The following is a 12838-nucleotide window of genomic DNA, read 5'->3' as shown; positions in this document are numbered from 1 at the left end:
TACAACACAACCACTGAAACAGACAGGAGAAACCCACAATATTATTCTAATACACTACAACACAACCACTGAAACAGACAGGAGAAACCGACAATATTATTATAATACACTACAATACAACACAACCACTGAAACAGACAGGAGAAACCCACAATATTATTACACTTCAATACAACACAACCACTGAAACAGACAGGAGAAACCCACAATATTATTACACTACAATACAACACAACCACTGAAACATACAGGAGAAACCCACAATATTATTCTAATACACTTCAATACAACACAACCACTGAAACAGACAGGAGAAACCCACAATATTATTACACTACAATACAACACAACCACTGAAACAGACAGGAGAAACCCACAATATTATTACACTACAATACAACACAACCACTGAAACAGACAGGAGAAACCCACAATATTATTACACTTCAATACAACACAACCACTGAAACAGACAGGAGAAACCCACAATATTATTACACTACAATACAACACAACCACTGAAACAGACAGGAGAAACCCACAATATTATTCTAATACACTTCAATACAACACAACCACTGAAACAGACAGGAGAAACCCACAATATTATTACACTACAATACAACACAACCACTGAAACAGACAGGAGAAACCCACAATATTATTCTAATACACTACAATACAACACAACCACTGAAACAGACAGGAGAAACCCACAATATTATTACACTTCAATACAACACAACCACTGAAACAGACAGGAGAAACCCACAATATTATTCTAATACACTACAATACAACACAACCACTGAAACAGACAGGAGAAACCCACAATATTATTCTAATACACTTCAATACAACACAACCACTGAAACAGACAGGAGAAACCTACAATATTATTACACTACAACACAACACAACCACTGAAACAGACAGGAGAAACCCACAATATTATTACACTACAATACAACACAACCACTGAAACAGACAGGAGAAACCCACAATATTATTCTAATACACTTCGATCTCTGAATGGAAGGACAAACAGAAGTACATTGTAACTGTTCAGACCCTCTGCCAGACTCATTAGTATGTGAGACAATGGAAACAGAGGAGGTGGAAGAGAAGAGAGAGTAACAACACTGTTAGTGTGCTGAGGGTCTGAGCAGAAAATATACTGTTAGTACAGGAAGCTGCAGAGCTGAGGATACTGTTAGTACAGGAAGCTGCAGAGCTGAGGATACTGTTAGTACAGGAAGCTGCAGAGCTGAGGATACTGTTAGTACAGGAAGCTGCAGAGCTGAGGATACTGTTAGTACAGGAAGCTGCAGAGCTGAGGATACTGTTAGTTCAGGAAGCTGCAGAGCTGAGGATACTGTAGGTACAGGAAGCTGCAGAGCTGAGGATACTGTTAGTACAGGAAGCTGCAGAGCTGAGGATACTGTTAGTACAGGAAGCTGCAGAGCTGAGGACATTAATACATTTATAAAGCAGTGCTTTTATTAAGGCATCATTCATGGAGACATTCACACACACACACACACACACACACACACACACACACACACACACACACACACACACACACACACACACACACACACACCAGCTGCAGGCATAATTCATGGAGAGAGACATTCACACACACACTGACTGACTGACACACACACATGCGCACCAGCCGCAGGCATAATTCATGGACACACACACACAGGCATAATTCATGGACACACACACACACAGGCATAATTCATGGACACACATATATACACACACACACACACAGGCATAATTCATGGACACACATATATACACACACACACACAGGCATAATTCATGGACACACATATATACACACACACACACACAGGCATAATTCATGGCGCGGGAGAGACATTCACACAGAGACAGAGGAAGATTAGAGATGGGACAGTGGTGGGGGACAAACACGTGCATGCTCAAAACATACACTCAGACAAAACCCCCACGGTCTCACACACACACACACACACACACACACACACACACACACACACACACACACACACACACACACACACACACACGGCCCAAACTGTTTCATGTTTCATACACTGGTTTGATCACAGCAGCAGAGACAACGTGAGATCAAAGGTTTACATTATTCATGTGTTGTTCTCTGCTCATCACTGACAATCAATTGCGTGTGTGTGTGTGTGTGTTCTGAATGTGTTTAAGTGTGTGTGTGTTCTGAATGTGTTTAAGTGTGTGTGTGTGTTCTGAATATGTTTAAGTGTGTGTGTGTGTTCTGAATATGTTTAAGTGTGTGTGTGTGTGTGTGTGTGTGTGTCAGGGTTCCCGTTAGTCGGTAATAGACGGCTTTTGACAGATTTTTTAACGATAAATAAAATTGCTTCAGGCGAACTGTCGGGGAGAAGAAGAAGACATCCCATTGATGAATAATTATTTTCAGCCTGGTCATTGATGGAAATACATTTGACCGGCCATTCTTATTGGTCTATTGGTTCATTTGCATAATTTAGTGGACTTAAATTGTCACGTGTACAGTATATTGGTAATGCATGTTATTTATCACGCGCGTACAGCCTACAGATCCTTTGAGAGTAAAATGTGTCGGACAGCGTGAGAGCTGCTGCTGCTGCAGCTCCTCAAACAGCAAAATGAACAGGCAACGAAAGGAAGCCTTCATCACAGCGTCACACACCACTTCGCAATGAGATGGAGGCAGAAGGTATTTCGAAAACATACTTCACTGACTGAAACCTGAACGTTTCACTGCATATTATAAAGCATGTCTTACCTTGCTTCAAAGTAGCCTAAAATCAGACCATATCCGTAGGTAAATCTTCTACATCAACTTTCTCTGATTGTCCATAACTAAAGACACAGTCCTAGTCGTATTATCAACCCTGCTAGTTGTTGTATATCAGATGTCTCCTCCTACATTTCTACCAGCTATTTTCATCTCTGTCACATGAAACGGAGTTTCCCTCCAGTTCATTTCATTATGGAACCAACATTCACACATAGTCTACTGGCTACTGCCTTCTGCCTCCTGGCTACTGCCTTCTGCCTACTGTCTCCTGCCTACAGTCTACAGTCTACAGTCTACTGCCTCCTGCCTCCTGCCTACTGGCTACTGGCTACTGGCTACTGCCTCCTGCCTCCTGCCTCCTGCCTCCTGCCTCCTGCCTCCTGCCTCCTGCCTACTGCCTACTGCCTCCTGCCTACTGCCTACTGCCTACTGCCTACTGCCTACTGCCTCCTGCCTACTGCCTACTGCCTACTGCCTACTGCCTCCTGCCTACTGCACTTATAATGTCAAGAAATAATAGTTAATTAACATTTTAAACTAAAACGTTCTGATCTGTTGCATCAGCCTCATTGCTTTTTTAAGTTTTATTTTAACATAGCCTGGTCCTACTGGTTGAATGAATTTGGGATCCATCTTCCCATAACTGTCCCAGAGTCTGTTTGGTTTAGACTATTTCTCTCTCCACAAGCTGACCAATAGAATAGGTTTCTACTATGGGGGATAGTAGACTGACAGGCTAGTGATGTTGTTGTTTGTGACTCGTCTTGTTGGTTGAGGGAAAGTAAATGTGGACAGTTATTCTAACATCTTCAAAGTGTGCATCAACGTTCAGTAAGAAGAGCCCGTCATTGCATCCCCAACATGTTCTGTTGATGTGAATGACCATATTTAAATGTGATTTCTGTCCTGCTGAGCACCGTGCTGAGCACTGTGGTGAGCACCGTGGTGAGCACCGTGGTGAACGCCCTGATCATGTTACACACCCGATGCAGATGGGTCCGGTACATTTCTCAAATACCCGGAAAATGTACATGCTGCCTGTCAAATGTCCGGCGCCACATTTTCCTAACTGCTGTGTGTGTGTGTGTGTGTCTGTGTCTGTGTCTGTGTCTGTGTCTGTGTGTGTGTGTGTGTGTGTGTGTGTGTGTGTGTGTGTGTGTGTGTGTGTGTGTTTGTTCCTACCTGACCACAGTTCTCTCCAGGTATAGTGTAACCTGATTCTGCATTTCTTCTGGTAGCAGATCAGCTTGTGGATCACCTGTACACAACGCCTGGTGGACACACACACACACACACACACCATATATACACACACACCATATATACACACACACACACGCACCATATATACACACCATATATACACACACACACCATATATACACACACACACGCACCATATATACACACACCATATATATACACACACACCATATATACACACACGCACCATATATACACACACACCATATATACACACACACACACACACACACCATATATACACACACCATATATATACACACACACACACACACACACACACACACACACCATATATACACACACACACACACACACATATATACACACACACACGCACCATATATATACACACCATATATATACACACACACCATATATACACACACACACACGCACCATATATACGCACCATATATACACACCATATATACACACACACACCATATATACACACACAGACACACACACACACCATATATACACACACACACACCATATACACACACACACACACACACACCATATACACACACACACACACACACACACACACACACACACACACACACACACACACACACACGTATCATGATTAAACACATTTGTAATGTGTGCATCTGGGTAGTGTAGTAACATATTTGGTTGATTGTAAAGTGTGAGACACAGGGCAGCCATCTTACATGTAGAGATCCATAGGAAAGTCCTTCATCATATGAGTTACGATAAACTCAACCATCAGGTCTGGGGAGTGAGAGAGAGAGATTAAGGTTTCAAAGACCTCTCTGATGAGAGTAGGCTACCCGTCCTGTTGGGGGAGGATGCAGAGAGCTGTGGGTTGGAGGCGCACTACATTGCTGCCTGTCATAAGATGAGGGACAGTGTCTGACAGACCAATCAACCTGCACATGTCCTCTACTGTATGCTTATTGTTATTGTTGAATGTGTGGTTATTTTGACCCTTGGTTATTGTTGTTACTGTTGTCCCGTTGACAATTTTGATTCTCATTTTTATTATTTTTATATTGTAAATATCCAAAATAAGCTTTGGCAATATGTACATTGTTACGTCATGCCAATAAAGCAAATTGAATTGAGAGAGACAGAGAGAGAGACAGAGAGAGACAGAGAGAGAGACAGACAGACAGACAGAGGGGGACAGAGACAGAGAGAGACAGACAGGGAGAAAGAGAGCGAGAGACAGAGAGAGAGAGACAGAGAGCCTTTACTGTACAATTGAAATGTATATGAAGCTCTTAATGCTCTGACCCACAGCTACAATAGTGACTATAGACTATACCATGAATGGTTCCACCTACCTAGAACAGCACACACCAGTGGTCTGGACGGGACGTTCTTCTCTGCTGCCTTTTTCCTGTGTCTCATGGGCTGTATACACAGAGCAGAGGTTGAACACACACACACACACACACACACACACACACACACACACACACACACACACACACACACTCTTACCATTCTATGTAGATTGACTCTGAAGTTCATGTTGTCGTCATGGAGAAAGGCATCAGCATACTGGTCCTATAGGACAGAGAGAAAGACATCAGCATACTGGTCCTATAGAACAGAGAGAAAGGCATCAGCATACTGGTCCTATAGGACAGAGAGAAAGACATCAGCATACTGGTCCTATAGGACAGAGAGAAAGACATCAGCATACTGGTCCTATAGGACAGAGAGAAAGACAGAGAGAGAGAGATCAAAGAGGAGAGAGACAATAAGAGCGAAAGGGATGGAGAAGCAGAGAGATTGAGACCCCCCACCCGTTATACAGGTGTACATACCTCCGTCACACAGGTGTACATACCTCCGTCACACAGGTGTACATACCTCCGTCACACAGGTGTACATACCTCCGTCACACAGGTGTACATACCTCCGTTACACAGGTGTACATACCTCCGTTATACAGGTGTACATACCTCCGTTATACAGGTGTACATACCTCCGTTATACAGGTGTACATACCTCCGTTATACAGGTGTACATACCTCCGTTATACAGGTGTACATACCTCCGTTATACAGGTGAGGATGATGAGACAGAGTCTGGCACTGTTGAGTCTGTGTTCATCTGGGGGGAGAGAGAGAGCGAGAGAGAGAGCGAGAGAGAGAGAGAGGACAGAGACAGAGAGAAAGAGGAGGAGAAAGAGAGAGACAATAAATCTGGCACCGTTCATCTGGAATAAGGAGAGGGGAGACAGGAAGGATGAGAAAGGACAGATGAGGGATATAGATAAACATTGAGGCAAAGTAGCAAGAAGGGGGAATGAGAGAGAGGGAGGACAACTTGACAGCTGGTATTTTGAGAAGAGGATTGAGAGAAGTGGGGGAAGAGAGGAGAAGAAAGGGGGGGAAGTACTGAACAAGAAAATAAGGAATGAAAGAAAGTACATGATAGAGGGTATAGAGATAGAGTGAATAAATAGACAGAGAGATAGAGAGTGACTGTGGAGGAGTATTTGATGAAGTGATAGAGGATAGAGAGTGACTGTGGAGGAGTATTTGGTGAAGTGATAGAGGATAGAGAGATAGAGAGTGACTGTGGAGGAGTATTTGGTGAAGTGATAGAGGATAGAGAGATAGAGAGTGACTGTGGAGGAGTATTTGATGAAGTGATAGAGGATAGAGAGTGACTGTGGAGGAGTATTTGGTGAAGTGATAGAGGATAGAGAGATAGAGAGTGACTGTGGAGGAGTATTTGGTGAAGTGATAGAGGATAGAGAGAGAGAGTGACTGTGGAGGAGTATTTGATGAAGTGATAGAGGATAGAGAGATAGAGAGTGACTGTGGAGGAGTATTTGATGAAGTGATAGAGGATAGAGAGTGACTGTGGAGGAGTATTTGATGAAGTGATAGAGGATAGAGAGTGACTGTGGAGGAGTATTTGATGAAGTGATAGAGGATAGAGTGACTGTGGAGGAGTATTTGATGAAGTGATAGAGGATAGAGAGATAGAGAGTGACTGTGGAGGAGTATTTGGTGAAGTGATAGAGGATAGAGAGTGACTGTGGAGGAGTATTTGGTGAAGTGATAGAGGATAGAGAGTGACTGTGGAGGAGTATTTGGTGAAGTGATAGAGGATAGAGAGTGACTGTGGAGGAGTATTTGATGAAGTGATAGAGGATAGAGAGTGACTGTGGAGGAGTATTTGATGAAGTGATAGAGGATAGAGAGATAGAGAGTGACTGTGGAGGAGTATTTGATGAAGTGATAGAGGATAGAGAGTGACTGTGGAGGAGTATTTGATGAAGTGATAGAGGATAGAGAGTGACTGTGGAGGAGTATTTGATGAAGTGATAGAGGATAGAGAGTGACTGTGGAGGAGTATTTGATGAAGTGATAGAGGATAGAGAGTGACTGTGGAGGAGTATTTGGTGAAGTGATAGAGGATAGAGAGTGACTGTGGAGGAGTATTTGATAGAGGGTATAGATAGATATAGATCACGTGTTAACTCATTCCACAGAGGACTGAGTGTCTGTGGGTTTTCACTCCTCCCTTGGACTTGATTATTTTCTTGTTTAGTGGCGCAGCGGTCCAAAGCACTGCATCTCAGTGCGAGAGGCGTCATTACAGACCCTGGTTCGAATCCTTTTTTTTTTTTTTATGATTGATGAATTAAGCTCACTAATTAATAAGGAACTCCCCTCACCTGGTTGTCTAACCAAAAACCACCTGACACTAGATCCTCCGTGGAATGAGGTTGTCAGCCCTAATAGAGGTAGAGAGAGGTAGAGAGAGAGAGAGAGAGAGAGAGATAGAGATAGAGAGAGAGAGAGCTAGATAGTGGTAGAGAGAGAGAGAGAGAGAGAGAGAGCTAGATAGTGGTAGAGAGAGAGAGAGAGAGAGAGAGAGAGAGATAGAGAGAGATGGTGGTCGAGAGATAGAGAGTGGTAGAGAGAGAGAGGTAGCCGTGTATTGAAACCTTTGGTGTCCTGCATGACGATGGAGGAATACTTGAGGAAGGTGATGAGCAGGTTACTGGTCTGAAGGTTAGGATCCAGGGGAAGTTCTGAAGAGTTCATCACTGGAAAGCAGGACACAACGTTGGTTCAACATTATACTAATGTTATGTTGAAATGTTGGGTAACAGCTAAGTACCTTACTGTGATTGTTTTTCACCGTTTTATTTGAAAACAAACGAAAATAGCTTCTTGGCATGAAGCAAGGATTTAGCTAGGACAGTCTGGGAGTGGTCTGGGTGGGGAGGGGACAACTGAAAATGTGCCGTTGTCGGCAGAAAAGTTCGGAACTCTCTTATCTTTTAAGGTATAGGGGGCAGTATTTTCATTTTTGGATGAAAAGCGTGCCCAGAGTAAACTGCCTAATACTCAGGCCCAGAGTCAAATATTTGCATATTATTAGTCGATTTGGATAGAAAACACTCTGAAGTTTCTAAAACTGTTTGAATGATGTCTGTGAGTATAACAGAACTCATATGGCAGGCAAAAACCTGAGAAAAATCCAACCAGGAAGTGGGAAATCTGAGAATTGTAGTTCTTCTTTTGGCTTCCCTGTGGCTCAGTTGGTAGAGCATGGTGTTTGCAACGCCAGCATGGTGTGTGCAACACCAGGGTTGTGGATTTGATTCCCACGGGGGGCCAGTACAAAAAAAATAAAAAATGCATGAAATGAAATGTTTTCATTCACTACTGTAAGTCGCTCTGGATAAGAGCATCTGCTAAATGACTAAAATGTAATGTAAATGAATCCCTATCAAAACTACAGTGTCTGTGGGGTCACGTTGCACTTCTTAAGGTTTCCATTGGTTGTCAACAGCCTTTAGAAACGTGTTTCATCCTTCTCCTGTTACTGGGCAGAAAATAGGAGCTCAGTCAATGAGTGGACTGCCTGGGACCAGTGAGAGAGACCCCTCAACAACTCCAGGGAGAGACCCCTCAACCCCACAACAACTCCAGGGAAAGAAAGACCCCTCAACAACTCCAGGGAGAGACCCCTCAACCCCACAACAACTCCAGGGAAAGACCCCTCAACAAGTCCAGGGAGAGACCCCTCAACCCCACAACAACTCCAGGGAAAGAAAGACCCCTCAACAACTCCAGGGAGAGACCCCTCAACCCCACAACAACTCCAGGGAAAGACCCCTCAACAACTCCAGGGAGAGACCCCTCAACAACTCCAGGGAGTGACCCCTCAACAACTCCAGGGAGAGACCCCTCAACCCCTCAACAACTCCAGGGAGAGACCCCTCAACCCCACAACAACTCCAGGGAGAGACCCCTCAACAACTCCAGGGAGAGACCCCTCAACAACTCCAGGGAGAGACCCCTCAACCACTCCAGGGAGAGACCCCTCAACCCCACAACAACTCCAGGGAAAGACCCCTCAACAACTCCAGGGAAAGACCCCTCAACAACTCCAGGGAGAGACCCCTCAACCACTCCAGGGAGAGACCCCTCAACCCCACAACAACTCCAGGGAAAGACCCCTCAACAACTCCAGGGAGAGACCCCTCAACCTCACAACAACTCCAGGGAGAGACCCCTCAACCTCACAACAACTCCAGGGAGAGACCCCTCAACAACTCCAGGGAGTGACCCCTCAACCCCTCAACAACTCCAGGGAGAGACCCCTCAACCCCTCAACAACTCCAGGGAGAGACCCCTCAACCCCACAACAACTCCAGGGAGAGACCCCTCAACCCCACAACAACTCCAGGGAGAGACCCCTCAACCCCACAACAACTCCAGGGAGAGACCCCTCAACCCCACAACAACTCCAGGGAGAGACCCCTCAACCCCACAACAACTCCAGGGAGAGACCCCTCAACAACTCCAGGGGGAGACCCCTCAACAACTCCAGGGAGAGACCCCTCAACCCCACAACAACTCCAGGGAAAGACCCCTCAACAACTCCAGGGAGAGACCCCTCAACCTCACAACAACTCCAGGGAGAGACCCCTCAACCTCACAACAACTCCAGGGAGAGACCCCTCAACAACTCCAGGGAGTGACCCCTCAACCCCTCAACAACTCCAGGGAGAGACCCCTCAACCCCTCAACAACTCCAGGGAGAGACCCCTCAACCCCACAACAACTCCAGGGAGAGACCCCTCAACCCCACAACAACTCCAGGGAGAGACCCCTCAACCCCACAACAACTCCAGGGAGAGACCCCTCAACAACTCCAGGGGGAGACCCCTCAACAACTCCAGGGAGAGACCCCTCAACCCCACAACAACTCCAGGGAAAGACCCCTCAACAACTCCAGGGAGAGACCCCTCAACCACTCCAGGGAGAGACCCCTCAACCACTCCAGGGAGAGACCCCTCAACCACTCCAGGGAGAGACCCCTCAACCACTCCACTGCAACATCCATCACTGGTAGGGAGAGAGACACGGCCATTTAAGTTCAACAACGTTCATTTAACTTCACAGTAACGTTAATGGAATGTTATTTGGATGTTGAACGCTCGACCTAATAATGAACGTCACTGTCGGTAGAGACAAGAAGAAGAGAAGCTATGACGTGATCCACTATTAGCTAGTCAAGACTCTATCCGAGACAGTCAGCTGGATCTCACACCTCAGAAGCTAGTTTAGCAGATAAAACAAGAGCCAACAACTTCTCCTCCCTCCATTTTGATTTGTCCTCATCCCACCTTCCCTCCAATCCTGGCTGACTGGATCAGTTCCAAGACGACTGGTTATGACATCATGAACATGAGCCAGCCAAGCACATGGTCCACAGGGGGAAAAGGGTGTGTGTGTGTGTGTGTCGTGACATAGTTCTCTACCTGAAAGATTCATCTGTATTTGAAGCCAGTTCCGTTAATATTTCATACAGCAAATGGCTTTTAGCGAGAAACACCCACCATGCATGTTTTAACAGTTACACTGCACGTGACCTGAACAGGTTCAGATTGTGTGTGCGTGTGCGTACGTGTACGTCGGCTACAAGACCATGGTGCTTGCCTACGGAGCTGTGAGGGGAACGGCACCTCCGTACCTTCAGGCTCTGATCAGTCCCTACACCCAAAGAAGGGCACTGCGTTCATCCACCTCTGGCCTGCTGGCCCCCCTACCTCTGAGGAAGCACAGTTCCCGCTCAGCCCAGTCAAAACTGTTCGCTGCTCTGGCACCCCAATGGTGGAACAAGCTCCCTCACGACTCCAGGACAGCGGAGTCAATCACCACCTTCCGGAGACACCTGAAACCCCACCTCTTCAAGGAATACCTGGGATAGGATAAAGTAATCCTTCTAACCCCCCCCAAAAAAAGATATAGATGTACTATTGTAAAGTGGTTGTTCCACTGGATATCATAAGGTGAATGCACCAATTTGTAAGTCGCTCTGGATAAGAGCGTCTGCTAAATGACGTAAATGTAAATGTAATGTAAATGTGTACGGAGGGGTTATCAAAAATGGACGGCCAAAAACAATGACGAGAAACGTATTTCTTTAAAACAGAATGTTTCAGACGCTTCTTAAAATGTTTCCTTCTATGTCCACTGGTTTTAAGGGGGAAGGGAATTAAAGGGGTCTTGGTTGACTCTGGCCAACCGTTCCATTTTCCACAATTACCCCAGTAACACAAAACAGGAAAGAGAAAAAATACAAACTAGAAAACTACGTCAATTTAAACACTAGTGAATATTACTACTAATAAAGGTTTCATTTCATTCATTCATTCACTCATTCAGTCAACAATTAATTTGTACATTTCATTCATTCATGGAATAAGAGACAGGACCAATCATGTTACTCACTGTCCATAGAGGGCGGGGTTGTGCCGAGCGGCGTCGTGGGAGTGGTCAGAACAGGGGTGATGGGTGTGGTCGGGATGTCAATCTCTGGGTGACTCTGTTGATTGACAGGTGACAGAGCAAATGAGTGAGGAGGGGAAAGAGAGGTAGAGGAGGCAGACGGAGAGATAGCGGGATTAGAGGGAGAGAGAACATGACTTTCAAGGAAAGCTGAGCAGATGAAACCAAAACAAAGACAATTCCCCCAATTTGTTCTCCTCTCCAATCAGCGTCAGGTCATTCTATACAACACTATCAGACATCAGAGCTGCTGGCGCCTGATAGAACTAAAACACTGACTTCAGAAAAAGAACGAATTACCCCCTCACTATACCTCCCTCACCCCCTCTCTATACCTCCCTCACCCCCTCTCTATACCTCCCTCACCCCCTCTCTATACCTCCCTCACCCCCTCTCTATACCCCCCTCACCACCTCTCTATACCTCCCTCACCACCTCTCTATACCTCCCTCACCCCCTCTCTATACCCCCCTCACCCCCTCTCTATACCCCCTCACCCCCTCTCTATACCTCCCTCACCCTCTCTCTCTATACCCCCCTCACCCTCTCTCTATATACCTCCCTCACCCCCTCTCTATATACCTCCCTCACCCCCTCTCTATATACCTCCCTCACCCCCTCTCTATACCTCCCTCACCCCCTCTCTCTATACCTCCCTCCCTCACCCTCTCTCTCTATACCTCCCTCCCTCACCCTCTCTCTCTGCCCCCACCCTCAACCTCTCTCTCTGCCCCCACCCTCAACCTCTCTCTCTGCCTCCCTCACTCACTCCCACCCTCTCTCTCTGCTTCTCGCCCTCACTCTCTCTGTCCGCCTCCCTCCCTCCCTCACCCTCTCTGTCCGCCTCCCTCCCTCCCACCCTCACTCTCTCTGTCCGCCACCCTCTCTGTCCGCGACTGTAGTCTAAGTCACCTGAGCGAGAACAGTGATGAAGTTGCGGTTGAGGTGC

General features: G+C 46.0%; 1 protein-coding gene across 3 annotated transcripts in view; it reads right to left on the bottom strand.

The window, feature by feature from the left end:
* Nucleotides 1-12838, bottom strand: part of armh3 (armadillo like helical domain containing 3) — an 83831-nt gene that overhangs the window by 56919 nt on the left and 14074 nt on the right. For all 3 annotated transcript variants that reach the window (XM_045690912.1, XM_045690911.1, XM_045690910.1), the window contains exons 13-20: nucleotides 12802-12838; nucleotides 11833-11926; nucleotides 8028-8129; nucleotides 6117-6175; nucleotides 5558-5623; nucleotides 5398-5467; nucleotides 4762-4822; nucleotides 3998-4086 (exon numbers count right to left, since the gene is read on the bottom strand). The exon at nucleotides 12802-12838 is cut by the window's right edge and continues 39 nt beyond it. In XM_045690912.1, the coding sequence (XP_045546868.1) occupies nucleotides 3998-4086; nucleotides 4762-4822; nucleotides 5398-5467; nucleotides 5558-5623; nucleotides 6117-6175; nucleotides 8028-8129; nucleotides 11833-11926; nucleotides 12802-12838 (578 nt within the window). The remainder of the gene's footprint in view (nucleotides 1-3997; nucleotides 4087-4761; nucleotides 4823-5397; nucleotides 5468-5557; nucleotides 5624-6116; nucleotides 6176-8027; nucleotides 8130-11832; nucleotides 11927-12801) is intronic.

Source organism: Salmo salar, chromosome ssa12 (assembly GCF_905237065.1).
Source record: "Salmo salar chromosome ssa12, Ssal_v3.1, whole genome shotgun sequence".
Lineage (NCBI taxonomy): Eukaryota > Metazoa > Chordata > Actinopteri > Salmoniformes > Salmonidae > Salmo > Salmo salar.
Note: the sequence above shows the minus strand (reverse complement) of the source record. Positions and strands in the feature narration are given on the sequence as shown.